Source organism: Callospermophilus lateralis, chromosome 1 (genome assembly GCF_048772815.1).
Source record: "Callospermophilus lateralis isolate mCalLat2 chromosome 1, mCalLat2.hap1, whole genome shotgun sequence".
NCBI classification, from domain to species: domain Eukaryota; kingdom Metazoa; phylum Chordata; class Mammalia; order Rodentia; family Sciuridae; genus Callospermophilus; species Callospermophilus lateralis.
This window is the reverse complement of record NC_135305.1, coordinates 209596367-209624070: the sequence shown is the minus strand read 5'-3', so window position 1 is coordinate 209624070 and position 27704 is coordinate 209596367. Positions and strand designations below refer to the sequence as shown.

At 56.9% G+C, this 27704-nt stretch overlaps 1 protein-coding gene across 1 annotated transcript; it reads right to left on the bottom strand.

Annotated features, from left to right (window-relative positions):
• Window positions 1–13026: 13026 nt before the first annotated feature.
• On the bottom strand, window positions 13027–26378 carry Lsm4 (LSM4 homolog, U6 small nuclear RNA and mRNA degradation associated). Its single transcript, XM_076846114.1, has 5 exons — window positions 26288–26378; window positions 21567–21608; window positions 18517–18615; window positions 15028–15211; window positions 13027–13545 (listed from the first exon to the last, which is right to left on the bottom strand). Exons 1-5 carry the CDS (start codon window positions 26288–26290, stop codon window positions 13454–13456), a joined length of 420 nt encoding a protein of 139 aa, XP_076702229.1. The 5' UTR covers window positions 26291–26378; the 3' UTR covers window positions 13027–13453.
• Window positions 26379–27704: the final 1326 nt, after the last annotated feature.

Below are 27704 nucleotides of genomic sequence, written 5' to 3'. Positions count from 1 at the left end.
CATGCCTCCTAGGAGTCCCCTTAGACTCCCTAAGGTTGGCTAAACCCTAAACCTGTCCTCTATCTGCAGCAAACCTTGTCTCTCCCAGACAGGGGGAGGGGAGGTCCTGGCCTCAGTATAGAGAACTGCCCTGGGCAGCCAGCCTGGCTATCCCCCCTCTGTGGGTTCCTCTGCCTGAGTTGCTGTTCCCTCTGCCCAATCCCCTTCCCTGCCCTCTTCTTCCTCCCAGCTAGGGAGCCCTCCCATTCTCATCCCTGCATTTGTCCCAAACTTGATCCCATAAAGTTGAGGAACAGATATCTTGTCCAGCTTTAGTCCTCCCAGACTGGGGTCCCTCAGAGACAGGGATTTCCTGAGACAAGGTGGGAGTGTGCTTAATCCATGCAGTGAATTAGGGATAACTCACTATTCCACATGCACTCGCTTGGACACACATTGAGACGAATGTGTGTCCATACCCTCCATGCACTCAGACTAACAGGAATATAAGTGCAGCCTTTGGGAGAATAAATGGTGGCCTTGTTGGTAAAGCAGAGGATGTCTTAAAGTGTGTTAGTGTGTGAGGGGCACCCTAGAAGATGATGCTGAAAGAGAAGTTGGAGCAAATAACCAAGTAATAGGGAATCAGTGTCCCAGGCAGTAGGTTCAGCAAGTGCAAAGGCCCTGGAGCAAGGATCAGCATTTCGCATTGATGGAGAGCTGGGGGGCCGCAGGACTGGATTGAATTGGCAGCCACAGAGCCAAAGTGCAAAAGAGGTGGTGAGGCCTTCACCAAACACCAAGTGGTATTTGTCCCCAAATCAGTGGGGTCCCAGATGAGGCTGGAGGAAGGGACACTAACCAGGCTCAGCCCTGGACTCCATATTTTCACTTTTATCTTCCCAGCAAGTTGTGAGAGATTTTAATCGGATTTCCCAGAGCAGTGTCTGCAGAGGACTGGCGACCTGACCTACCTGGGCTCCCCCAGCCAGGGCTGGAGAGGGACCTGGCCTTCCAGACACTGAATCTGATGTGCCCTCCCCCTTCTGTCTGGCCAGCCCAGGTTCTGACCTCTGCGCCGCCCAGTACTAAGACATTGACTTTCTGGTTTAGAGTGATCTGCCACTGGGCTGAATTTTCAGTCTTTGTTCAACACCCAGAAAGGTTTTATCAAACCTTTATCAACTTGATAAAACGGAAAGTCCTCGGGAGAGGAAAGAATAGGAGTTAAAGGAGCAGAAGGGGGATAAGGCCTCCTGGGGGCGGGGCTTGCTGGGGATGGTCCCCCAGAGCTCAGGACCCTGCAGGGCCGGGACAGGGTAACTCTGCCCTGAAAACAAACTGGCTAGTGGGGGCAGGGCTTGGGGGCGGAGAACAGTCCCCCAGGTGGCAGGATCCCGCGGGGTGGTTGGGGGAGGGGCCGCGGCCTGGGGCTGGGGGCGCGTCTGGCCTCTGCGCATTCCTGAGGATCAGGTTACCGCGGAGGGCTGCGGCTCCCCCCTGGCCACTGCCCCACTTCCTCCCTCCCCTGGAGCCGCAACCGCCGTCCTGTCCGTCCCTGTGCAGGTGTTTGACTAGCCCTATGGAGGGGACCCAGCTTCTGCCCTTTGGGTAGCACGGGCTCCTTCAGCCTCGGAAGACCATATTACAAATGAGGCAGCGGGCACAGCAGGCCCCTGGACATTGATTGAACCTGGCACATCCCGCTTTGATGACAACAGAGTCCAGTTGTCCCTGAGACTGTGGTGCCCCCAGCCTCCTCAAAGGCCTCAAGGAGTGGCGCAGATTGTTTTTGAAGGCTCTGAAGGACTCCAGCCTTAGGTCTCTAGCACCTGGAGGAAAGAGCTCCTAGGAGCAGTGCCTGCGTTCCCCCAGCGTGCACTGAATGTGCACTTGCTGAATGCACCAGTGGGGTTGGGTCCTTTCACAGGTTCAGATGTTGGGGTCCAGCAGGTGTGTGTAGGTGTTGGTCAGAAAATCAGGAATCCGCTGTTACTAGATCACCTTGAGGAGTTGGTTGGATTTGGGTTGGGGGCATCATGGTTGGCCCATTGGACAGTCCCTGGTGCGCCTGCGCTGGGCATGCTGGGCCCAGCTCTTCAGCCCCCAGCCCTCCTAGAGCTGAGGGGGGAGTTACAGGAAGTAAGTCATAGCCAAGAAGCACCCTTTAGGTCCATGTCAATCTCTAGCCCCTTTTCTGTTTCTATTTCAATATATTTCTAAAGGGGATCTTCGTGTCACCACCGGGAATGGAAATCGTTTTCTCTTGCCATAAATAGAAGGAAACTGAAAAAAGAAACAAAACGATGAGCCCCAGCATTCTGTCCTCAGGGACACTTGGGCCTAGGCCTGGATGTCTGAGTGGCATTCAAGGAGGGAGGCCAGTCCAGGAAGGTGAGAATGCATGGCCAGAGAGGCCTGTTCAGTGGCCCCAGCACACAGGAGGTCCTCAGTGTCTGACTAGTTGACACTGGAACTCAGGAGTTGAGGGAGCACTCTGGTGATCTACTACCGTGGCCCTGGCCTGCGTCACTGCGCAGGCTCCTATGGATGGCTCAGAGAGGTGCAGACCCCTTTCCAGCAGAGACTGAAGTGACAGGCTGCTGCCTCTGGGGACCTTGCCGGGCCTCTCTGGGGAGGATTCAGGTTAGTTTAGTAAAATGGAAGATCCCACCTCTGGTCTTGGGGCTGTCCCCACCCACATATCTGTGAGCCACTGAGTCCTTCCTAGGCAGCCTGCGGTTTGTGAGTCTACGGAGTGAATGAAGGAGGAGGTAACAGGACGGCTGGGAGCAGCAGGAGGGAATGAATGAACGGATGAGCAAGTGTATCCCTGCTGCCAAACTGGGAAACGTCTTCCAGACATTGTTCCCTTGGAGGGGTGTTTGTCCCCAGCAGAGAAACTGAGGCTCTGAGCAAAGCATGCCTTCAATCTCTGGAGCGCAGAGGGATCCAGTCCCCTCCACCCCCGTCCAGGGAAGACCATCGCAGCAGGACGGGGGTGCATCACATTGGTGGCGTAGGCGCGGGAGAGCAGAAGGGGAAGATAGGATGGAAGGCTCTGGGACCCAGCTGGGGAGGACACCGAGGGAATCAAAACAGACAACAGGTCGCTTAAGAGGGGTCTCAAGGAAGGAGCAGATTTGCCATCCCTCAGCCCAAGCGCGTGGGGCATCGAGTGCCAGTCTTCTACCAAATCATACGGTCATCACGGAGGGACCCCCGTCCCCGACCCAGGGCAGGTTCCCTGAACTCCCAGGCCGTCCCCACCTCCTCCCTCTCCCCGTCGCTGCTCCCAGGGAGGAAGTGGCGAGAATGCGGGGGAGGGCTCCGAGTCTCACTTCCCCTGGGGCAGGGCGGGGCCTGCGGGGGTCCTCTCCCCGGCTGCGAGACAGTCCCCGCCACCGCATGGGGTGGGGGCAGGGATCCGCCAGAGCGGGGGCCCGGGCTTTCTGCCCCTCTCTAGGTGACGTCCCTAAGTTCCCTGGACTTTGTTGGTTCTCATCTGAAAAATGGGAAGAAACTGACCTTGAAACAGCAAGTGGCTGAGGAGAGGACCCACCCCGGCCCGGGAGATCCAGCCAGACGCGGTCACGCCCAGCCTCGGAGGGGTCAGGGCCCGGCGGGAGGGAGCGATGTCCCAGTACACACGGGCTTGACCTGGGACTGGAGCCGCATTCCAGGCGAAGGGAACAGCCCGGGCTAAGGGCCGTCTACCAGGTCCGCCCAGGACACTCCGACGTCGGGGCCAGCCTGGACCCTCTCCGGGCAGGGAGCGGGTGGAGGGAGAAAGGACCCTGGGGGTCTCGTGTGGTAGCGGAAGAGTTAACCACTCTGGGCTGCCGGACCCCGCGGGGAGGGGGGCTGGTGGCGTCAGCGCGACGTCAGGGCCCGGGGAAGACGCGGACGTTGGGGCCTCGGGGCCGCAACCCTTGCGGCGCAGGAGACCGACAGCGAGAGTCGGGGGGAGTGTGTCCTCCAGCGCTGTCGTGCGCGCCACGCAGAGGGGAGCCCGAGGCACCAGGAGGGGCCCTGCTTGACTGGTACTCAAGCCCGGGCTGCAGGCCACCTGGTCCCCTCCGCCGCCTCCTGTTCCCCCGGCTCCGGGGGCTGGAGGAACGTGGGGGCGGGTACGTGGGTTTGGGGTTTGCTTTCCACTGCGCAGACACATCCCTGCAAAACCGCCCAAATAAACGTTTGCCCCCAGCCGCGTCCTGGCCAGTGGCCAGGCTGCGTGAGCCTCAGTTTCCCCAGAACAACTGGGAGGACAAGTGACGCCAGCCGCCGGCGCTCCGCTCGGCCGCCGAGAGGGGATGGCAGAGAACCGAGTGGCAGAGGCTTAAGTGGGGGAAGCAGCCAGGCGAGACTCGAATCCAGGGTGGGTTCCAGGCTCCCGGCCTCGCCTCCCCCATCCCCTCCAGCGGCCTCCGCCCCGCCTCGCCCCTCCCCGCCCCTCCCCCTCCCTCCCTTCCTCCCACCCTCCCGGCCCGGGCTGCTAATTAAATGCAGGGCTGCGGGGAGGGGACTGCGCGCAGTTAACCCCTTCCCGGGTTAACCCCTTTCCCGCCGGCGCCCTGGAGGGGACTCTGAGCAGGGGAGGGGACTGGCTTTGGGCCGCTGGAATTTCCCCTTCCCCCCCAGGGCGCCCTTCTGGCCCTCGGCCAAGACCTGGGATAAATGGGCAGATGGGTCGAGGCCAAGGCTCCACCGAGCTCTGCAGGGCTGGGCTAGACCTCCTGATGGGAGCTTCAGAGCACAGTGACAGCCGGATAGGACAGCTAGTTAGTGACCCGGGGAGATAAGGAGATAGGAAATGAAGGAGATGGAGGAGAGAGGGGGACTAGGAGGGAGGAAAATTATAGGAGCCAGAGAAAGAGAGGCCCGGAGTGCCAGGAGAAAGCAGGTGAGAGGCGACAAGGGCCGGAGAAGGCAGGGCCAGTGGGGGACAGGACTAGGAGGACTGGGGCTCAGGGGTGACCCAGCCTCTGCTTAGCATGTATAAGGCCCGAATTCAATCCCCAGACCAAGACACAAACAAAATGAGACACATGATTGCTTTTTTTTAAAGAGAGAGGGAGAGAGAGAATTTTAATATTTATTTTTTAGTTTTTGGCGGACATAACATCTTTGTTTGTATGTGGTGCTGAGGATCGAACCCGGGCTGCACGCATGCCAGGCGAGCGCGCTACCGCTTGAGCCACATCCCCAGCCCCACATGATTGTTTTTTAAGCAGATCCATGTTTTGCGAAGGGACCACAGTCCTTGGCCGAGGACATGACACCACCCCTTAGCAAAAAGAGGTGACCATATAAAAACTTCTCTATGGCCAAGGTAAAGGGACTTAGCCAGGGCAGCATGCCAGGGCCGGTGGGGACTCGGTGACTCCAGATGATCAGTGGGAGGTGGAGGCCCCAGTGTGGCCTGGAGGCATGGGGCAGGTGCCCTGGAGGAGGAGGTCGTGGAGGTGACTCCAGCCCTGGGGCTTGGCCGCCTGGCCTGATTTGATCCCTGATTGCTGGTGTCTGATGGGGTCTTGTGGCCCCAGTGGAGGGTCAACCCTGCCCAAGGAGCTATCGGTCTCCCCAAGTCCTTGCCCTGTTCCTCCAGCTCTGGGTCATGTTAGAGGGCCAGACACGGGCACATCACCTCCAGGTTGCCCAATCCTGAGAGGGAGGGGAAAAGTTTGGGGAGGGGATTCTGAGAGTCCTTGACGTCAGCAGAGAGGGTACCTGGAAGATACCAGAGGGAAGGGGCTGTGGAGCTGGAAGAGCTTGTGCAAAGGTCCTGGAGTAGGGTTTGAGGAGTATTGGAGGATTATCAAGGAGGGGTCCTGGAGTCAGTCGGGTGAGCAGAGATGAGAGGAGGTGGGGTCACAGGGGTACCCCAATCATCTACAGCCGGTAGAGAGTAGTTCAAGTCCTTGCCATCCCAGATGGAGCCCGTGGCATCTCTCCCTGCCTCAGTTTCCCCATGAGCATCCATGCCCCAGAGGAGACAGGGGAGGCTCAGGTTTGGGGATAGCTGCGTTACCCCGCCCCCCGCCTCTCCACACCTGCTGTGGCTCCTTACTGAGGCCCCTCTCCCCTTCGCCCCCCAACTGTAGCTGCTTCTTCATATCTAGTAAGCAGACCTTGTCCTCATCTGGGCACCCCACCCTGTCCACTCCCAGGAGGCGGGTGGGAGGGCAGCATGTGGTCCCCAGGCTGCTGGGAACCTGGGCCCAGAGCTCTAGGCCCAGAGCTCACTCCCCCTGCCCCCGCAGGAGGCGGCTGTGGTAGTGGCTGCAGTGAGGGGGTGTGCCCAGGAGCACCCTGCAGGCCGAGTTGCCATGGTGACACTGACTCAGCGGCAGAGGCAGTAGCAGCATCTGGTACCCGCCGGCCGCCCCTGCCTGGCCTGTGCGCAGCACCTGCTCTGCCCGCCCCGCAGCCTCCACCCAGATCTTGTGAGGCTACAGCGGAGGGGTGGCCCCCCGAGGCTGGCTTTGCTGTCCCTCCACCCACCACCACACAGGCCACTGCCCAGGCTCCTGCTGGACGGTGGGAAATGCTGCTTCTCAGGGCCACAACCTCAGCACTGAGTCTTCCTCCACGTCCATTCATCTACCCACCTGCTCATCCATCTACCCACCCAGCCATCCGCCCGTCCATTTCTCCATCCACATCCACTCATCTGTCCATCCCTCTGTTTACCCATTCATCCAACATCTATAGAGTGCCTACTGTATGCCCACACTGTTCTGGGCGCAGGGTGGTTGCCTGTGCTAGTGAAGTCAGAGTACCGCAGAGGGGTCTGGGGTGGGCTGCAAGACACAGCTGAAGCCTTCTTGGCCATTGGGGCCCAGATCTCAAGATGCTAAGTCCCCATCTCTTCCTTGGGCTCCCAGTCTCTCTCCCTCTCTCTTCCTGAGTCTCAGTCTCCCTGTTTCCCCACCTCAGAGTATATATTTTCCACAGCCTGCAGGCCCCATCTGTCTCTCTCCTCCCTTCTCCCCCCAACTTGTCCTACTTCCAGCCACATCAGCTTCTGCCTACCTCAGGGCCTTTGCACGTCCCACTGCCTGGAAGATCCTTTGGTTCTTCACCTGGTATTTATGGTATTTCATTCTTGCTTTCCTTATTTTCTGGATCTACTCCATCTTTAGAGTATAAAAGCCTAGGAGATGGCCTGTTTCCTTTTTTGGCTTGTACCTTTATTTCCCCAAAGAAAAACTGTGCAAATGAGCATTTCATAGTGTATGACTTTAGAGTGGGGGTGGGGATTAAGCACTTGAACTGCACCTAACCCTCAACGTACACTCCCATCCAAACAGCCTGAAAGTCCCTCAGCAAATGAAGGGTTAACACACGTGATCTGGGGCTGGGGGGCAGCACAGTGGCACAGCGCTGCTTGCCTTGTGGGTGTGAGGCCCTGGGTTCCATCCCCAGCACCGCAAAAACGAAAGGCAAAACTGTGGCCTGTCCTTGTAATAGAATATAGTTCAGCCACAAGGAGGAATGGACCCGGGCACCGCGGCGCACAGCTGTCTCAAAACTAAAAACTAAGACAGGGCTGGGGATGTGGCTCCATGGCAAAATGCCCCTGGGTTCAAAGAAGGAGGAATGGAGCCCTGGCCCATGCTATAGTGTGGCTGGAACCCAAAGGTTGAAAAATTGGAGGCTTGGGGTGTGGCTCCGTGGTAGAGTGCTTGCTTAGTTCCCTCCCCAGCACCAAAAAAAAAAAAAAAAAAAAAAAGTTAATTTCATGTTGAGACTCTTAACCTCGGTTTTTACAAACAGGAACATTACATTTGAGATTAAAACTAAGGAAATCTTGCCACGGTGGCACACACCTGTAAACCCAGCAACCGGAGAGGCTAAGGCAAGAGGATCGAAAGTTCAAGGCCAGCGTCAGCAACTAGCCAGACCCTGTCCTCAGGTAAAAATAACATAACAATGGCTGGGGATGGAGCTGGGGGAAGAGGGCCCTTGGGCTCAGTCCCCAGTACTGGGAGAAGGGAGGTGCATTCCTGCACCTGGGATCCACCGGCTCCAGAGGCTGAGGCAGGAGGATCGCCAACTTAAGGCCAGCCTCAGCAGCTCAGTGAGACCCTCTCTCTAAATAATATAAAAAAGGGCTGGGGGGTGTGGCTCAGTGGCTGAGTGCCCCTGGGTTCCATCTCTGGTACCTGCCAGCGTGAAATGTGTGGGTTCAGGGACCTGCTCTGTCACCTGCCCAGGGAGGAGTGAGAAGGGAGGCCGTCTTGGGGCACCTGCCACCGGCTTCCTCTGTCACTGCCACTTGCTGCCTTTCCACCACAGCTTGGGGCACCTGCTCCTGGGTCTGCACCTGCCGTGCTCTCCAGCCGGTGGCCTCAGAGGACTGAGACCCTGGGTCCCCGCTGATGGGCTGAAAGGCAGAAGGACCCTAGCCCTGGCCCCCACCTCCCCTCCTTCTGGTCTCCAGGAAGCTGAAGTGCTTGTGGTTGGCCACTTTTTGAGGCCACAGGGGCTACTGAGTGTGACCAGGAGGTTGATGATGGTGAGGACAATGGAAGTCATGGAGGGGACTGTCCACACACCCTGGGGAAGGAAAGGACCCCGAACTACATGGGGTCTCATGGTCAGTGGGTGGGCAAAGGGGTGGAGATCAGTCCAGCTGGGGACCTGCTTCAGGTCATCTTGTGAACACAAAGAGAACTTTTTTTTTTTTGTACTGGGGATCAAACCCAGGTCACTTACCCACCGACCGCATCCCCAGCCTTCTTCTTATTTTTTTTGAGACAGGGTCTCACAGAGTTGCTTAGGGGTTTAATAAGTGGCTGAGGCTGGCTTTGAACCCTCGATCCTCCTGAGCCCTGGGATCACAGGTGGGCGCCACTGCGCCTGGTACTATTTTTCAATGCTTAAGGGAGAACTCTTGAGCAGCACAGGTCTTCCTGGGCGAGGTCACTGAGGTCAGGCCTTCTCTCCCCAAAAAGACTTCTGGGGTTTCAGACAGGGCCCTGGGAAGTGTCTGAGTAGCTCCACAGCAACATGGAGACAGGGAGGCCAGGGCTCCTTCTGTTTGCTGGGGACATGGGGCATGGCGTGAAAGGTCCTGGCCCATGTGGTTCAGAAGAGGGAATAGGGAGGGGAAGACACTGGGGACGCATAGATTATTTTTAGGCATTGATGGCAGCCCTGAAATATTTCCAGGGCCACTCCCAAGAGCAAGCCAGGGTGACTATTTCGGTGCCTGGTTCCAGTGGAGGCGGGGCAGGGTGAGTCACTGTGTGGCCAGAGGCTGGGCCAGGCCCCGAGGGTGTTCTCAAGGCAGAATCCTGGGCCTGCAAAGAGAATGCTCACTGGTCCAGGGTCAGGCTTCCGTCACAAAGGACACTGACCTGGCTGTTGCTGCCAGTGAGGGCTGGACCAGCAGGGAAACCACCTTGGACAAGAAGAGCCTCTCACCAACCCCACAGCATTAGAACCAAGAGTGTGTGGACACACTGCAGGTGTTCTCAAGTTGCCAGAGTGTTTCTGCATTTATTGAACACTTGCTGTATACCAGGCTGGTCCTATGGTGGTTACCAGCATCTGTCCTGTGGGGGAAGCTGTGTGTCCCCTGCTGACCAGGGAGGAAACCATGGCATGTGGGTCACACCTGCCAGGCACCCTGAGCCTCTCTGATGCTGTAACCAGGAGAGTGATCTCTTTAATTTAGTTTTTGTGGTACTGGATGGAGCCCAGGGCCTCCTACGTGCTGGGCAAGCGCTCCACTCCCGAGCTCCACCCCCAGCCCAGGGGAATGCATTTTAGGCAGGAGCAGATCTCTGACCTCACCTGCCCATCCCAGCCCCTTCTGGACTCCTCATTTTGGGCCTGACACACCTAAGTCAGGAGAGGTCACCGGGTGCTCTGAATTCAAGAGGCAACAGAGGGAGGAGCTCTGGGGCGGCTGCAGAGGGAGCGGAGTGGGCTGTGTGTCGCAGGGCAGGTTGCTCACCCTGTCTGTGCCTGGGCTGAGTGGCGATGCCTCCCCGGGGTGGGTTCCAGAGCTGCTCAGCCCATACTTGGGGAGAGATAACACTGGCTGCTGTGGGCACCTGCTCCTGTCCCTGGAGCCTGTTTCTCTCTGTGAGGACCCTCGGAGGTGCCAGTTGAAGTGGCTTTGTAAACCCACAGGGACCAGCAGGGGCCAGGCGGGGGCTGAGTGGCTCCGCTCCTCATCCTCAGTCCCCGCTCGTGCCCAGACCACATCTTGCTCCACGCCCGCCGGAGGGGCCACAGCAGCCCAGGGCTTCCCACGCTTGGGGCTTGGTATGACTGTGAGGCCCCCTCAGAGGCCTCTCCTCCAGTCTGGGGAAGGAGGTCCCTCCCCAGCGTGCTGGACTCCATGGACCTCTGTCCTGCACCCTGGGTTGAGCCCCTGGCCTTGCCTGCTCTGGTCTCCTGATTTCTTGCCTCCAGCTGTTCTAGAAGGTTCCCATGTCACTCAGGGCCTGCCTCTTCCCCATTTCCTGAGCCTCTTGCTTTGCTCCCATCTTTGGGGAACAGGGCCTTTGCACAGCTGTTCCTTGTCTGGAAGTCCTTCTCCCAGATGCTTGGCTCCCTGGCCTCCCTCAAGCCTTCCCTGGTCACCTGTGCAGCCGCCACCCTCCTCCCGGGCCTCAGTTTCCTCTTTCCCCAGCACCTGGCGTGCCTGCGGCTGCCCACCGTGGAAGGGGAGGGCTTCAGGGCGGGGCCCTGCCATGCTGCCAGTGCGTGGAGACAGGGCTGATGCCCCAGGTCCCCCTGGTGCCTGCCGTGGTCATCAGGCTGAGTTGGTGCTGGGTTTACCCTCCATCAGCCTCTGTCCTCAGGCAGGGATGGCAGGGCACATTCACTGCCATGCCAGGATGTGCTGGGTCCAGGTCCAGCCACAGGGGCAGGGGCAGGGGAGGCGATGCGGGGGCAGGGGCTCTGGGCAGCATGGAAGCCCAGCAGAGCCCTGATGTCTGCTGTGGCCAGGTAAGGGAGTGGCAGGGGACACTTCCTACTGCTGCCCTGAGAGCCACAGTCTCTGCACGTGTCCCTGAAACAGGCTGTGCCTCCTAGTGTGCAGAGGGTGGGGGTGGCCCTGCCCAGCTCAGCCCCCGGCTGAGTCACGCTGTGCTGCAGCGAGGGCGTGTGCGTGGGCCTCTCTGCCAGAAAGCCAGCGCCAGGGAGAAGGTCCTGGGGGCGGGTGAGAACCCTGCACAGGAGGGGCCCCTCACTGGCCAGGTGACAGGGTGCAGACCAGGGCCCCATGGACCAGCAGGAGCCCAAGAAGACTAGGTCTAGGTCAGGAGCTGGGTTGGTGCTTTTGGTTTCTCTTCTGTGCAGAGGCCGAGGCTCCTACTCTAAAACCAACCAGGAAGAGACAGAAACCTGGGCTGTGCTGACACCAGGCCAGGGAGGGGGCAGCCCTGGAGGCCGTCTGCACCACCTCAGGAGGGGAGGCAAAGGCCGCTGGGGCAGGCCAGGGCACTGTGCTCGCGTCACAGGCGAGAGGGGAACTGGGCTGGGAGCCTGGAGCTGCCTGGCTGGAAAGGTCAGAGCGGCTCCCGCGTCTGGCTACGCAGGCGAGAAGCCGCGATTACGCAGATTAAGCAGCCTGGCACCGGGGATTAGCCCCTGAAAGGCCCACTAACTGATCCCCAGAGGCCCCGGACTGCGAGAGCCTGGGGCTCTGAGTGAGCGCTCTGGTTCAGCCTGGTGAGGGAGGCGACCTTGGGCAGAGCCCAGTGGGGAGGGGAAAGGCCTCCAGGGCTTCCTGTGAAATTGACCCTGAGCTCCTGGACTCCATCAGGGCCTCACCCAAGAGCTGACCCCAGTAGGGAGGGACCTGACCCCAGGGACCTCTATGGGCTGGGAGTGGGGAGCCTCTGCCCTGCCCTAGGCCCCTGGGCCCTCAGCACAGGGGGGTACCATGCCAAGGGCTGCCTGTCTAGCGAGCAGGGGCCCCTGAGCCTGTCCGCTCTAGTCTAAGCCAGGGCCACAACTACTGTCCATGTCCCTATGGAGGAAGGCGGCTTTGTGAGGCTTGGGACTGGCCTTCCCCAGACCTGCTGGCCCCATGACTCTACCTCCAACCCTCACAAAGTGCTGCTCTGTCACCACAAAAGGATTCCCACAGCACCAGGTCCCAAGAGGGCCACCGCCAGTGTCCTGGGCACCAGGCTAGAAGAATCCTAAAGGCAGAGACCTGTGAGACGCAGGACCCAAAGGTCTCAGAAGGACTGGACCCAGGGCAGCACCCCTTTGGCTTCAAGGCCTCTCAGAGCAGGCTTCAACAAGGAGCTGGGCAGAAAGCACCCACAGGGACAGCCGACTGTGTCTGGGTGTCTGGCCCTGCGGCTCCTGCCTCTGCTTACGGAAGGAAAACTCGGGCAGACGACGCTACCAGAAGCATTTTTCCAAAGTGCTGACTCCATGTCTCAGGTGGACGCCACACACGGGGCAAGAGTCTTGGGATCGGGGCTGGGGATGTGGCTCAAGTGGTAGCGCGCTCGCCTGGCATGCGTGCGGCCTGGGTTCGATTCTCAGCACCACGTAACCACGTACAAAAGCTGTTGTGTCTGCCGATAACTAAAAAATAAATATCAAAAAATTCTCTCTCTCTCCTCTCTCTCTCTCTCTTTAAATAAAGCATAGGGTGGAATCATGTATGACAGTACTGAGGTTGTTTAAAAAAAAAAAAAAAAAGAGTCTTGGGATCGTGTTGAGTTCCTGCAGGGCCGCGGCGCAGCTTGTCTCTTGGTGAACCCCAGGGTGGAGGTGCTGACAAGCCGGGCTCGGGGGAGTCCAGGCCGCAGAGGTGCCACGCCTGGCTGCTGCCCAGGGCACTCCACCTCCACAAGCTGGGGGGACGAGCCCCAGCCGCCTCTCCTAGGATGGGAGAGACAGGAGCCCCTGTCCTGTGGACAGGCTTCCCCTTGGTGACATGGGCCACAGCCCTGGAAGGGAAGTGCCCTCACGGGGGGCTGATTTCCAGAGTCCGGGGACAGTGGACACAACACACTAGATTACCTGGTGGCTCAAGGGAATGAGGGGTCGCACTGGTACTGAATTTGTTTTTGTTTTTATTTTTATAACACAAAGAGAAAGGAAGCAAAGGGTAACAGGCTCCGACTGTCCTTTGTTCCTGCTGTTTGGAAAGGCGACCTGGGGGCTATGTTCAAGACGACTGGGGGCTGCAGACAAAAACTCGCCTTTCTTGCAGCTGCCACGGGGCTCCAGGGGCTGGAGGCAAAAGGCCGAGCCTCCAGGGCCAGGGCCCGAGGCTCCTTGCTGCACCTTCCCCTCCGAGGGGGTTTCTCCCAGGATCAAAAACATCAGCAACATTCCCAACCGAACAAGACAAACAAAAAACCCGTGGGGGGACTTCACCCAAAGAGGATCCCGCAATACAGCGTGCATTGTCCCTGCGCCTGGCTCTTCCCTCCTCTCTGGGCCCGGGAGACGACAGCCACACTGCTCGGTGGGGAGGCGCTCACTGCTTGCCCGCCTGCCTGCCCGGCTTCTTTTCAGGTTGGCCTCGGCCCGTGCCAGGGATCCCGCCTCGGCCCCGGCCGCCAAACACACCTGTGGGACAGAAAGAGGGGCTGTGGCTGGATCCCAGGGCCTTGGCCTTGGCCTCTGGTCATGTCACAGGACCCCTGAGCCTCAGCCACAGCTGTGAAGTGGGGACGGCAATCCAGCCCCCAAGGACCTCTACCCAAGGTCCTCTGCCGAGCAAGCGAGGGTGGGTGCCTGAGAATGTTCTCCTTGTGACAAGGGCTGACATTGCCCCAGGGGTGCCAGGCACTGCTTCAGGCCCCCCAGGTGCCTCAGTGCAGCCAGCTATGCAGGGCACACACACTCGAGCAGCCCAGCCAGAGCTCGGAACACCATGAAGGCTGTCCCCAACAAGTGCCATTCACTGAGCACCTGAGCCACGTGCAGTGCCACTGTCGGGCCCCTCTGCAGAGCCTCTGGGCTGAAGGCCCCGATCTGTGGTCTGAAGACAAGAATCCCCACCTCTTCTGGGACCCTCCACTTGTGAAGACAGGGTCATCCCGGCTTTGCTGAGACTCGGGAGTCCAGACTCTCGCCAGTGATGGGCCCTGGGCACTGTGGGGACAGAGGACGACGCCAGCACAAGCTGCTCGACCTCACATCTCAGTAGCAGAACCAGCTCTGCTGGGCTGGGACTCCAGGGGCCCTGCTCCCCTCACCCTCCTGCCCCTTCTCCCAGCTGCTCCTGACCATCTCATGAGCCTTGGCTCAGGGCTGGCTCCAGTGCCCTTTCCAGCTGCGGTCCCCCAGTGAGCCACTCGCACTCCCAGTGAACCCTGCTTTGCCGGGAGCCCCGCCAGGCATACAGGTGTCCTACAGCGGTGGACACAACCCCGGTGCCTCACGAGCACAAGGCTGGGGTGGGGTGGGAGGGACAGGGTCTGCGGGGCCTGAGTTGCCTGTGGAACAAACTGAACTTTATGCCAGACTCACAATCTCAGGCGGGGAAAGCGGCGAGGCCAGCGTCCACCCCAAAGGGCACGGCTTGGCTTCCTGCAGAGTAGTCAGGGTTCCATGCCAGGCCTGAGCCAGGGTCCTGCCAGCAGCCAGAGGCGGGCACCACCAGATTCTCCAGAGGGGAAACTGAAGCTCAGGGAGGCGACCTGTCACGCCCAGTGCATCTGCCACGCGGAGATGGCAGGACCCAGACAGCGGACAGGGCTGAATCCTAATGCCCCCAGCTGTGTCTTGGGCAGCCATAGGGCTGGACCTGGAGCAGGGGCGCCCCACCACAGCTGTTCTCTGACAGGCAGTGCCAAGGACCACTGCCAGGAGAAGGCCCCGGCAGGTGGCAGGACCAGTGGCGACACTCGCACCGTCAGCTGATGCACAGACGAGCCCTGGCAGAGCCCTGGCAGCCACTCTGTCCTGACCCAGCTCCCCGTGGGGGAGGAGACCTGTGATGACACCAGTTAAGAATGTCAACACCAACACCGGGCAGGACAGACACCACGTGCTCGTCCCCACACAGTGGGGAGGCCCTGGCACTGAGGGGGGCAGGGAGCCTACCTCGCCCAGCGCCCCCCATGCCGCGGCCTTTCTGCTGCTTCTGCTGCTGCAAGCCACCGCGGCCCCGGCCCTTGGCCACCACCTCCTCCTTGACCATGTCGATGATCTCGTCGGGGATGCGCAGGTACTTGATGGTGCTGCCTCGAATGTAGCACTCGGGCATCCGCCAGAACTTGTCCCCATCCTGTGTGAGGAAGAGGTTGGGGTCACTCACCTCTGCAGGCCCAGTCCTGGTAGGGGTCTCAGACCTGCTCGGGGGGCGGTCCCATGGGGGCTCAGGTGGCCGGGACGTTATCTGTTCCCACCTCAGGGAGCTCTGGTCCCCCATGGAAGCTGTGGGAGGGGTCCAGCCTCCAGGAGGGCTCTCTCCCGACTCCCAGCTCCATACTGAGGAGGGACCCGAGGCTGCAGGAAGACAGCCTCTCCGGTCCTGGGCCTGGCTGGTGGGATGGGGTTCCCCTAGGCTGGGACGGCGCCCTCCCCAGTCTAAGCCAAGGTTCTGCCAATCTGAGCTGAAGCTTTTTATCTGTAGCCCAAAGCCCAGAGGGGTGAGGGGTTCCCCGACACCAAATGCTGCCCCAGCCCCACCTTCCACATGGGACCCTCTCTATAGGCCCCCACTCATTCATTCACCCAAGACTGATCTCAGCAGGGCTGAGCTGGGCACAGAGACAAAGGGCAGTACCACAGTGACCCTGTATGGTTCGCGAAGAGGGTGGGTGAGGACAGCTTTTGGTGATGCCAGGTTTTTTTTTTTTTTTTTTTTTTAAGAGAGAGAGAGAGAGAGAGAGAGAGAGAGAGAGAGAGGGAGGGAGGGAGGGAGGGAGGGAGGGAGGGAGGAAGAGAAGGAATTTTTTTTTTAATATTTATTTTTTAGTTTTCAGCGGACACAACATCTTTGTTTGTATGTGGTGCTGAGGATCGAACCCAGGCCGCACACATGCCAGGTGAGCGCGCTCCCGCTTGAGCTACATCCCCAGCCCAAGAGATGCCAGTTTTCAGAGAAGCCAACTGAGGATGGGGAGCAAAGTGAGGCCTAAACCCTCAACATCAACCCTGAGGACCCAGCAAGCACTGGCCTGCCCCTCCCTGTCCCCCTCCCGCTGCCCTGGGGCTGCTTCTATCAGATGAGTTGGCCCCATTTCCCAGCCCCGCCTGTGGACAGATGCAAACCAGGTGGTCGCCTCCCTCCCGTCACCTCCAGACAGCAGACCACAGCAGCTTCCTGCTGGCGCCTCACCCCGGAACCACAGAGGAGGTCCAGGTCCCCAGCATGGCTGCAGAGGTCTGGGGCCAGCCTTGCTGGCTGCCCGCCCCCCAAGCCCTTGCCACTCCTTCCACGGGGAGCACACACCCAGGTTGTTCCAGGGCTTCCCACGTGCTGTCCCTGCCTTTCCTCTCCAGATAGCCCTAGCTCTCAGCAGTCCCCATCGTCCCATACCCTCGGTTTCCTGTCACCCACACTCCTTGGTGCTTAGGTCTGTCTGGTCCAGCCAGTGGAGCGACCTGGCAGGGACAGATGGGCTGCAAGGGCACCATGTCTTCCCAGGGGCACAGGAACCTCCTAAGGCCTCTGGACATTCGCTCTCCTGGGGGGGTAGTGGGCTCCTCCTGACCCCCATGACCCAAGTTCTCCCTTTCTTTCTTTACCCCAAAAGACGTCTTTCCCCTGACAAGAGCTCACATCTTCCCTGAATGTGCCTCTGCTTTCCAAAACAAATACGTAGGTGTTTCTGGGGAAAAGAAAGAAGTGGGGGTGGGAGGCCACGCCCACCCAGACACACACAGGAGCCTTCTGAGGAAGCTCAGGGTGCAGGCTGCCTGCGGTGCTGGGCTCCCTCGGCCTGAGTCTGTCCTTGTGTGGATGGAGAGTTGGGGACCTGGGCACAGGGCCTGGTTAACAGCAGGGAGCCCACAGCCTCCCACCTCCCCAGGTTTCCAGCTCCGAGGGTCTCCACATTGTGTGCCTGCCACTGAGGCGGGCGGGGCCCGCGGTCTCCCCGACCTCCTGCCCACTGCGGGTGCTGCGGCAGGGCTGCTCAGGGGAAGCCCAGCTGCCCTCTGAGCAGGTTGCGGAGGCCTGACCAACCCCGGGATTATCCAGCCTGAGCTAAGGGCACAGAACCTGGAGGCATCAATAGCACTCTAGGGGCTTGCGCCCTCTGACACACGTGATTCCAAGGCCTGAAGGTAGACAAGAGCTGCCAGCCGCACACAGAATGACACACGGTGTGGCCATTCACATGGCACTGTCCGTCACAACCAAGTGGACACATCAAGACCCGCTGAGGAGCATGGGATGAAAACCAGGAGGCACTACTAGCAGCCCACCACAGAACCCCCACCCAGTGCTGACACAAGAAGCCTGTCTACGACAGAGGGGCCACCCTGAGCCTGCTCATCCAGATGAGAAATGACCCCCTTCTGTTTTTTTTTGGTACAGGGGATGGAACCCAGGGGCCCTTAACCACAAAGCCACACCTCTAGCCCTTTTTATATTTTATTTAGAAACTAGGTCTCACTAAGTTGCCTAGGGCCTCACTAAGCCGCTGAGACTGGCTTTGAACTCACGATCCTCCTGCCTCAGCCTCCTGAGTCACGGGGATGACAGGCATGCGCCACCACACCTAGCAAATGGCCCCCTTCTTACATTCTACTGTCTTCTGTCAAGGTGAGTCCTGGGTGACACTCTTGTTCTCCCCTCCACCACTTCCTCCCCCAGGTTGACGGGAAGGAGCAGCTGTCCCACCTGTCCTTCTTGTCAGTGCCATCTGGGTCATGTCAAGAGTGGTGGAGGCCTGGTTTCCCAGGGGAACAGTCTCCCAGCCCAAACTCGCCAAGTGCTGCTCCCAGTGAGGCACTTCCTGGTTCAGGGACTGGCCAGAGGCTCGGGGCCATTCGGCCTTGGTGCTGCCCCCCGCAGTGGCTTGGACATTTCCTGACCACGTGGCCCCTCAGAGTCCAGGCAGCATACACAGCTGAAGGCAGCAGAGGTGGACAGGGAGAGTCAGGCCTCCCATGGAGGTAGCTGCCCCTGCCACATAGCCATGCATGTGCCATAAGTGCCCCCAGGCCTAAGTCCTTCTAGGCCAAGAGTGGCCTCTACAGACATAGTGGCCGACACAGGTGGGCAGAATGACCTGTGTGGTCAGCACCCATCAGGGCAGCTTTCCTGTGCCACAGGTGTAAGGCCCAGGTGCTTCAGGGACTCGAGGCCTGGCCAGACACTGTCCCACCACTCCTCCCCACCCTCAGCAGTAGCTGAAGGTTCCTGTCACCCTTCCACAAGGCCCACACAGGGCTCCCGCCCACTGGGAAGTGAGAATGCTGGGTGGCAGCGTGCACTCCAGATGCTGCGCCCACCCAGTCCCCACCCCGTGACAGTGCTGCCAGCTTGAAGGTGGCCCTTGCCAAACCACTCGATTGGTGCACGGCCACCGCCCTCCCTGCCACCTCCCCCACCGCCTCCAGGGATGGCCGGGCCCTCACCCTGGACGTGCAGATCACCTCCCGCAGGTTGATGTTCATCCAGTTGTCACAGCTCACCAGGTGCCCATTGTACGTCTCCCCATTCTTGAGCTCCACCAACTAGAAGGGAAATGGACGATGGTCATTGGCGGCCTGCAGCCTGAGCACTGGCCCTAGTCCCACTGGCAACCACCGCCAGGGCCTTGTTGGGACCCCCGCAGGGCAGGCCTGTAGCACCAGACCCCAGAGTGGTCCTTCCTGAGGACAAGCTCGGCTTGCTCTGCACACCATGGAGATGACATCAGACCTTCTATGAGGACAGTGACTTTTTTTTTTTTAATATTTATTTTTTAGTTTTCAATGGACACAACATATTTTTTATTTTTATGTGGTGCTGAGGATTGAACCCAGTACCCAGTGCATGCCAGGTGAGTGTACTACCGCTTGAGTCACAACCCCAGCCCCAGGGGACAGTGACTTTTATTTGATTAAAACAACTTACTTTTTCTTTCTAGATGGCGTTTTTTTTCGGGGGTGGGGTACAGACAATTGAACTTGGGCATTTGACCCCTGAGTCCCATCCTGAGCCCTATTTTGTATTTTATTTAGAGACAGGGTCTCACTGAGCTGCTCAGCACCTCGCTTTTACTGAGGCTGGCTTTCACCACCTCCTGCCTCAGCCTCCTGAGCCGCTGGGATAACAGGTGTGTGCCACACACCCAGCTCCAGATGGCCTTTTTTTTAAAAAAAAAACCTTTATTTGTTCTTTTTAGATATACACGACAGTGGAGTGTGTTCTGACGTATCAGGCATACTTGAAGTCCAACCTCCCCTTCTTGTGGTTGTCCACGATGTGGAGTGACACTGGTTGTATATTCATATATTCAATTTAAAAAAATCTTTTAAGCCCAGTGCAGCAGTGAATGCCTGCAATCAAACTGCAATCCCAGCAATTTGAGAGGCTGATGCAGGAGGGTGGCACATTCAAGGTCAGCCTCAGCAACTCAATGAGACCCTGTCTTTTTTTTTTTTTTTTTAATATTTATTTATTTATTTTTTAGTTTTCAGTGGACACAACATCTTTGTTTGTATGTGGTGCTGAGGATCGAACCCGGGCCGCACGCATGCCAGGCGAGCGCGCTACCGCTTGAGCCACATCCCCAGCCCATAGACCCTGTCTTGAAATTAAAAATAAAAAAGGCAGGGGATAGAATTAGGTGGTATGCACTTGCCTACCACCCCCCCATTTGTGGTCCTGGGGGTCAAATCCAGGAGTTAGGAGCACAGGTTAGGGTCAGGAGCACAGGTCAGGGGCAGGGCACATGCTTAGCAGGCCTGAGGCCCTGGGCTCAAGCCCCAGCACCACAAATAAATCAAAATAAATAAATAAAACTTAATACTACTTCATATTGGGGGGCTGGGATTGTGGCTCAGCGGTAGAGCGCTCGCCTAGCACGGTCAGGACCCGGGTTCGATCCTCAGCACCTCATAAAAATAAAGGTATTGTATTGTGTCCATCTACACCTAAAAAATAAATATTAAAAAAAAAAACTTTATATTGAATAAATATTTAATAAAAATATTTTAAAACTTAAAAACAAAATTTAAAAATAGGGATTAAAGCCAAGATGCACTTAACCACTGATTTTTAAAATTTTTATTTCTTTTTTAGGTACCAGGGATTGAACTCAGGGCACTAAACCACTGAGCCACTCCCCAGCCCTATTTTGTATTTTATTTAGAGACAGGGTCTCACTGAGTTGCTTAGCACCTTGCTTTTGCTGAGGCTGGCTTTGAACTCGCAATCCTCCTGCCTCGGCCTCCTGAGCTGCTGGGATTACAGGTGTGCGTCACCGCACCTGGCTATGTGGACTTTGGTGGCCTGGAAATGCTGTTCCTCACAGCAACAATAATTGCCTTTTTTGATGTGGTTTGAGGACAAAGGTAAGTAGTACATCATTCTAAATATGCTACTGCTGGGGAAAGGCTGAGACTGAAAAAAAAAAAAAAAAAGAATCACAGTGGGGGCCACTGCTCAGTGGCTAGCAGGGACCTAACACGCACAAGATGCACAAGACCCTGGGTTCCAGCCCCAGCACCACCAAAAAAAAAAAAAAAAAAAAAAAATCAACTGTGATCTCTGCCCAAGAGAAACAATATGAATAAAGATGTGTATTTGCAGTGACACTATTTGCAACAGCGCAAGAGTGGACATTGTTAGAAAGCCCATTAACAGCTAAATGTGTGAACACAATGTGGTCTGCCTACAATGGAATGTCATCTGGCCACAATGGAGCACTGACACACTATCACAGGGTGAACCTCAAGAACACAATGTCCACGTGTTCTCCGTCCATGTTCGTATGGAATGTCCAGAATGGGTGCACCCGGAACAGAAAGCAGATCAGTAGTTGTACCAGGCTGGGGGAGGGAAATGGAGTGACTGCTAATGGGACAGGGTCTCCTCTGGGGGCCACAAATGTTCTGCCCAAGCTGTGCACCTGCTAATGCCACTGCATTGTACTCTTCAAGGCAGACATGAGGGCACGTGCCGAGGCCAGGCCTGAGGGAGCTTCAGCAGCAAAGGAACACACAGTGGAGCCGGCTCCGCTGTGTGGTGTGTTGGTTACACTTGAAGAAAAAATGTAACATGGACATGGACAGCGGCCACGTGTATTATTGAAGACAGAAATAGTTTCGGGAGCAAAGTCCGTCCCCGGATTCCCTTATGTCTGCGGGGGCTGAACCCAGTGGCGCTCCACCGCTGAGCTGCGCCCAGGCCATTTTTATTATTTTGAGAGAGGATCTCGCTAAGTTGCCCAGGCTGACCTTTAACCAAGTTCTCTTGCCCTGGCTGCTCAAGGGACGGGGATCACAAGCTGCCACTGCGCATGGCAGCATGTGCCACCTTCCTAAGGAGCAGAAACATCTTGGGTGTGAACATAGTTGGGAGGGAATAGAGAAGGAGCCTCGGTGTTCAGACAAGCAGGAAATCCCCCATCCAGAGGGGCCTGTCTCCACCCTCAACATGTCCCCTCTGAACAGGCCACCTTAGCCCAGCACCTACTCACCATGGGGTGGTTCTGAGCTGTCTTCAGCAGCGACAAGGGAAGCTGCAAGGCAAACAAAGTCACGTGACTTGTCTGACCAGCACCTCCAATGCCCCTTGGGAGTGCAGGAGCGAACCTGGACCACCTCCAAATGACAGCCCTCTCCTCCCTCAGCCCACCCCACCACACACACCCACCTCCTGGACCAGGAGTCTCACGCCCTCCCCTCACAGAGGCAGCTGCCTCCTGGCCTTGGTGCTGACAGTTCTGGTCATTTCTTCACAACTCTTGCTACATTTACCCACACCCAGTGCAGAGCAGGGCCCTGCCTTCGTGTTTATAGACAGCATCACAACACGACTCCCTGTGTCGCCTGCATTTTCTACTCCACCACAAGGTGTCCGAGATGCCTCTGTGCCTGTGACTGGCCTCTGCATCAGGGGTACCCAACCAAATGCAGATGGAAAATATTTGAAGAAAATAAAATTGTGTCTGTACTGGAGACATAGATTTCGTTGTTATTACTCTTCAAACAACACAGAGAACCAACTCTGCACACAGCATGCAGCCACACGGGGTCTCCTGACTCTAGGGAGGGCTGAACGTCCACTGGGGGCGTGCACGGGTGCCACGGGGATCCTAGTCCACGAGAGGCCTGGAACCTGCCGCCTGTGGGTACTGAGACACCACGCTTATATCTGGGGCTGCAGCCACCACCATCCCAGCCCAGGACCATTTCCCCTGCCTGAGACAACCGAACGGGATGGAGGCGAGGATGCTTCAGTGCGGAGGCCAAGGAACTTGCTCAACAGCAGGCAGCTGGAAAGATACAGGCCCAACCTGACCCTGTCTGCCCCAGGTTGGCCTAAGCCCACGCCCCACTGGCCCACAACTGACTCTGCCAGGCTCTATTGAGGGGTCAACCCCAACCTGAAGTGGACACATCTGAGCTGAGGGTTCAAAGACATTCACCAAATGAAGGCAGAGGAATATTCCAGAAAAAGCCTGCATCTTTTTGCAGGCAATGGCAGACAACAAACAGATGGAATCTTTACACACATACAGATAACTCGATTTTCCCCTTTTCTATTACCACTGAATTCCTCCTTCATGACAAATATGTAATATTTTTGTTTTGAGATGGGGTCTCGCTATGTTCCCAGGCTGGGCTCAAGCAATCCTGCCTCAGCTGCACAGGCAGCTGGCACCACAGGCACATGCCCCTGTACCTGGCCTGGTAGTTTGGTGTTTTTGTTTTTCCTGGTGTTGGGGCTGAACCCAGGGCCCCAGGATCTCAAGCACGCTAGGCTCTACCACTGAACTCCGCCTCCAGCCCTTGGTAGTATTTTTATAACTGGGGGAAAAAAAATCAGCTCTTTTCATTTTGGAAACACAAAGAATGACTCATTCCCTGGGGACTGCCTCTGGGCTTCCAGAAAGAAGGGTGATTCAGGTGGCAGTGCCTGGGTCCAGAGTCCATCCCAGTGTGGCCAGGATGAAGGTTCTGGCTCTGAGGGCCCCAGGGCTGAGGAAATACCTCACAGAAGACAGGGCTTCAGTGCGCCTCGCCCGTCCCGTGACTCTGGAATCCCAGTCAGTCCAATCCCCAGAAGCCTTTGCAGAGGAGTCCTGGCCCAGCTGAAAGGTGGCTGCTCCTCCCTGGGGAGGAACTTGAAGGCCTTGGGGGAGGGAATCCTACATCCCACAGGCCCTTCCTGAGAAGAGCTGCCTGGAGGAGGTCCCAAGGCAGCAGGAAGCCAGGCCCAAGCCCACTTCCTGTGCTGGCTTCCTGGAAAGGCAAGATAAGGAGGAAGAGGCCAAGCACTGAAGGAGTGGCTGCTGGGCCCTGGTGGGCGGGCCGGGCTCCTGCCTTTGCCTTTGGGATGTGGCCCAGCCACACTGCCCCGGCGGCAGGTACACTCAGCAGCCTCACACTGGCCCGCTTGCTTTCTTATGTCCACAATGGGCACCTGGACCCAGGGGGAGGACATGCATGGGCGCTTCTCCCAGATCACTGGGAAGGGGGTAGGGAACAGGCTGGCCCTTGATGCCAAGAAAAATGGGCTTGGCAGTCATTCATCTTAGATGCCAGCACTTGTCATGGAAGGGACCTGCCCAGGAATGCAAAGCATGTCCTTGGGAAAGCCCAGCAGGGACAGATGCCTGCTGCCAGCAGGTGAGCAGATGTCATACTACAGTATACATATGCTTTCCTTGTTGGGGACAGTCCTTCTCAGGACTTCACGTGTGCCAACTACCAGGAGCACAGCCCAGGAGGACCCATGGTTTCCTCAGCTGTGACTGGCAGGTTCCTATTCATAATGTATCCAAGACCGGACATGCAGATGGGGCCCTGAGGTAGACCAGGTGTCTAGCACACACCTGGCCCTTGGTTTCAACCCCAGCACTGAAGGGAAAAAACAAAACAAATCTGAGACACAGATGGGACAGGAACAGCCTGACAGCCCATCCCTGGTAAGCCAAGCCAGTCAGGCCACAGCCAAACTGGCCAACCTTCACCCTGCTGTGGCCTCCACCCAGGGTGCCCTTCCAGTGGCTGGCGGTTGCTAAAACGTCACCTTCTCTGGCCAAGCCCTAATGGCCACCCTCTGCTGTGCAGCTGTTGGTTTCCATCACAGGCTGCAGTCAGCCTCAGCCTCTAATTATCTTGTTTATATATTACCTGCCTCCCCGGCTAGACTGGAACACTCAGTGGGTGTGGGCTTTGTCTAGTGCCAAGCACACACGGGGCCAGGGACCAGGGAGAAGAGACTTAGTAAATATTTGCTGAATAAATACAGGAGGGAAGTGCACTGCCACCCAGGGAGGCACGCAGAGCAGAATGCTTGCCCCACCCCACAGGTAAGGCAAGGGTGGCTCTGATGGACAGAGGTGGCACAGGGACAGGGAGCCACGTGACTGTTAGGTTGAGGCTCTGCAAGATTGCAATGGCCTGGAGCAGTGACAGCATCTTGCTTTATTCTATGTCCTCATTCCCAAACCACGCTGCAGACAGAGATCAGAGGAAGGGGTGGATCCTGGTGAACTTAAAAGATGGAGGAAGGGGTGCAGCTCAGTGTCAGAGCACAGGCAGAGTATGCGCGAGGCCATGGCTGCCATCCCCATGTACCACAGAAAAAATTTAAAAAGCAGGAAAATGCCAAGTGAGATGGGAGTCCTCTACCCAGGTGACAGAAACCTAAATCTTAGGCCAGAAAAGTTGTTTCAGGTAAGAGGATTTCTTTTTTTAGACTTTCTTAGAACTCCAGAGGTCTAATCCCCAGGTTGGGATGGACTGAGGACTAACCCAATGCCTCTCATTCAGGAAGCCTTTCAGGATCACCCACCCCCAGGCTGCTCCTTCTGGCTCCAATCTGACCACAAGGGACTGGGAATGTGTGACAGTGTTTTGCCTGTCTACTCTTGGCTCTCCTCCAGGAAACTCCTAGAAAGTCAAGACTTGGGGACTCTGGATGTTCAGGAAGCGGAACGAGGCTGAATGAGAGTCTCGAGTCTGTACCTTGTGTAAGTACTTTCTAGACTCTGCTAAGGTGTTGGGGATAAAATGAAGATCTGCTGTCAAGAAGCTGAACAGAGATGGGTCTTTCCAGTGCCTACCCTACAGTGCCAACTCCACCCGCTGGATGGTACGCAGCAAGGAGAGCGGGTCTCTGTGAATTCCTGCACTGGCCAGCAGGACTTAGAAGCCTTCATTAATCCTTAGTTTGAGAAATGTGCAGCCACCCCTTGGGACCTCTTCTGCTATACCAGAATCCCTCATCATCTCATGGAGTGACTGGAAGTCACTTCCCTACCAACATCCTTGATTTCTCTTACTAAATGATAGATGCTGATGGGCCAAGAAACTTACAGCTCTGAATTCCTGTGTCTATATCTGTACAGCAGAGTCACCAGAACCTTCCCACCCAGAATTCTCAGGCCTTAATTTTTCTTTCTGTAAATGGGGAGGATTCCCTTTGTCCCCCTCTGGCTTAAAATGCACCTTTATTGGGCGTGCTGCACATGTCTGTAATCCCGGGTTCTGAGGAGTCCAAGGGAAGAGGATCACAAGTTCGAGGTCAGTCTGGATCATTTAACAAGACCTTGTCTCAAAATAAAATTGAAAAAGGGTTGGAGAAGTAGCCTAGCGGTAGAGCTCTCATCTAGTGAGGCCCTGGGTTCAATCTTCTGCACCAGGGCTGGGGACAGGAACCCCTCCTTTCCCTGGAATGAAATGCTGTGTGGCTCAGGGAGAAATGATTCCCCTCCCTGTGCCTGTTTTAAGCCAGAGGCATCTAAGTGTGTGCTGCCAATATTCTGAACACTTCGCAAGCTCTCTAGCTCCCCAAACGGGCTTCACTTGATCCCTACTTCTCGACACACTAGCTTTCTGTAACCTATGAGATTAGCCTGGGCCACTTCGCTCGGTTTCCCTCCAAACTTCATTCCCCTTCACTCGCGGTGCCCTTTGGTGGGTCCCGTCACCCCACTGACAAATTAGGACAACCGCTGCCGGCTGCTGTATTGTGAATATGTGTCCGTCCAACCCTACATTCCTCAATAGCGACGAACTGGGTACCCTGGGGAGGCCCTGCTGCCTCGGGCCTCAGTTTCCCCGCCTGCCGCAGGCGGGACACAAGACTTGCACTGCACATTTATCCCGACCCCTAGCGCCCGCCCCGAGGGTCCCGGATGGTCGCGTCCCCCACCTCCAGAAGAACCCACCGTCGACCTGCCCTCACCATATTGTCGGCGGGGACCGGGCTCGCCGGCCACTTCCGCCGCTGCCACAGCCGCTCACGCTCTTCCCGGTAGCCGTCCCGCCGCGCGCCACCAAGCTAAAAAGGAGTGGCAGAGACGCGAGCCAGTCAGCACCGGGATTGAGGAACAGACAGCCAATCCTTGCCTAGAGGGGCGGGGCCTTCTGGGCATGGTGGGCGTGACAGGCCGTGTTCCCGCCAGAGAACTAAGGGAAAAGGTCGTAAAGTGCCCCGGCGAGTGATGCAAAAGGGGGCAAAGTAGCGCATGCCAGCTCAGGATGCATTGTGGGTAAGAACGCATGCGCAAATGAAACCCGCCACTGGTCTCCTGGGCTCCTCGCTGTGGGCAAAGCCCGTTAATGCCTCCAGGGTTGCTACAGAGAGGGAGAAATTGAGCCTCTGCGGTTATTGGGAGGTCCTTAATGTCACCCTTGGGGATCCTAGTGTTTCGATTCTCGTTATTGCTATTATCCTTGTTATTGTTAAGTAAAATAAGGGTCCTTCGAAAACAGGCCCTGGCGTACAGTGCCCGTCCAGCTACAACCCAGGTGCCTAATGGGACAGGACGGAGGGGACCGCAAGATCGCATCACGCTGACGCACAATTTAAATCTTACGAGTTGTTTATTTCTGGAATTTTCCACTTCATATATTAATAGTTTCTTTTTCCATTTAGTAGATTTGAACTGCAGTTGATCGTGGGTAACTGGAACCAGGGAAAGCAAAGCCGCGGTGGTGGTGGCGTGGGGGGGCTGCTGTGCCCAAAACCGGGAGCCTGCAAGCAGATCTTGAGCCTGACGCGGTGCCTCACGCCTATAATCCCATCCACTTGGGAGGGTCCCAAGCCGCCCGCCAGGCTGGGCCATTTAGTGAGACCCTGTCTCAAATAAAAAGGGCTGGGGATGTAGCTCATGGGAAAGCGTCCCAGGGTTCATTCCCCAGTAACAAAACAGACAAATGCGGGGCGGAGGAGAGGGGAGAACGCAATATTCTATTTGGGAGGCCAGAATTCTGCAAAGTGTCAACAGGGTTGACTCCTCCCTGAGGCTCTGAACGACAATCTGTCCCTTGCCTCTCCCTCCTGGCTTTTCTGGTGATTGTCAGCAATCCTTGTTCCTCAGCTTGGTAGATGCGTCTCTGATCGCTGCCTCTTGTCTTCCCACCTCTGTCTTCTCTGTTTCTCTTCTCCTTTTCTTTTAAGGACATTCCTTTGTCTCATTAAACCCACCCTAAATCCAGAGCAATCTCATCTCTAGGTCTTTGTTTCACTGCAAAGACCCTATTTTAATTAAGATCATATTCACAAGTACCAGAACATCAGGACTTGGATATGTGTTTCTAAGGGATATCACTCAACCTAAGTATTAGCAATGTAGCCTTTTTTTTTTTTTTTTTAATAG

Excerpts from the sequence above, each read along its gene's own strand:
- Lsm4 (XM_076846114.1), bottom strand. Across the intron at positions 18,616-21,566 it reads CAGCTCAGAACCACCCCATG|TTGGTGGAGCTCAAGAATGG; the intron begins GTGAGTAGGTGC and ends TTTCCCTTCTAG. Across the intron at positions 13,546-15,027 it reads CATGGGGGGCGCTGGGCGAG|GTGTGTTTGGCGGCCGGGGC; the intron begins GTAGGCTCCCTG and ends TCTGTCCCACAG.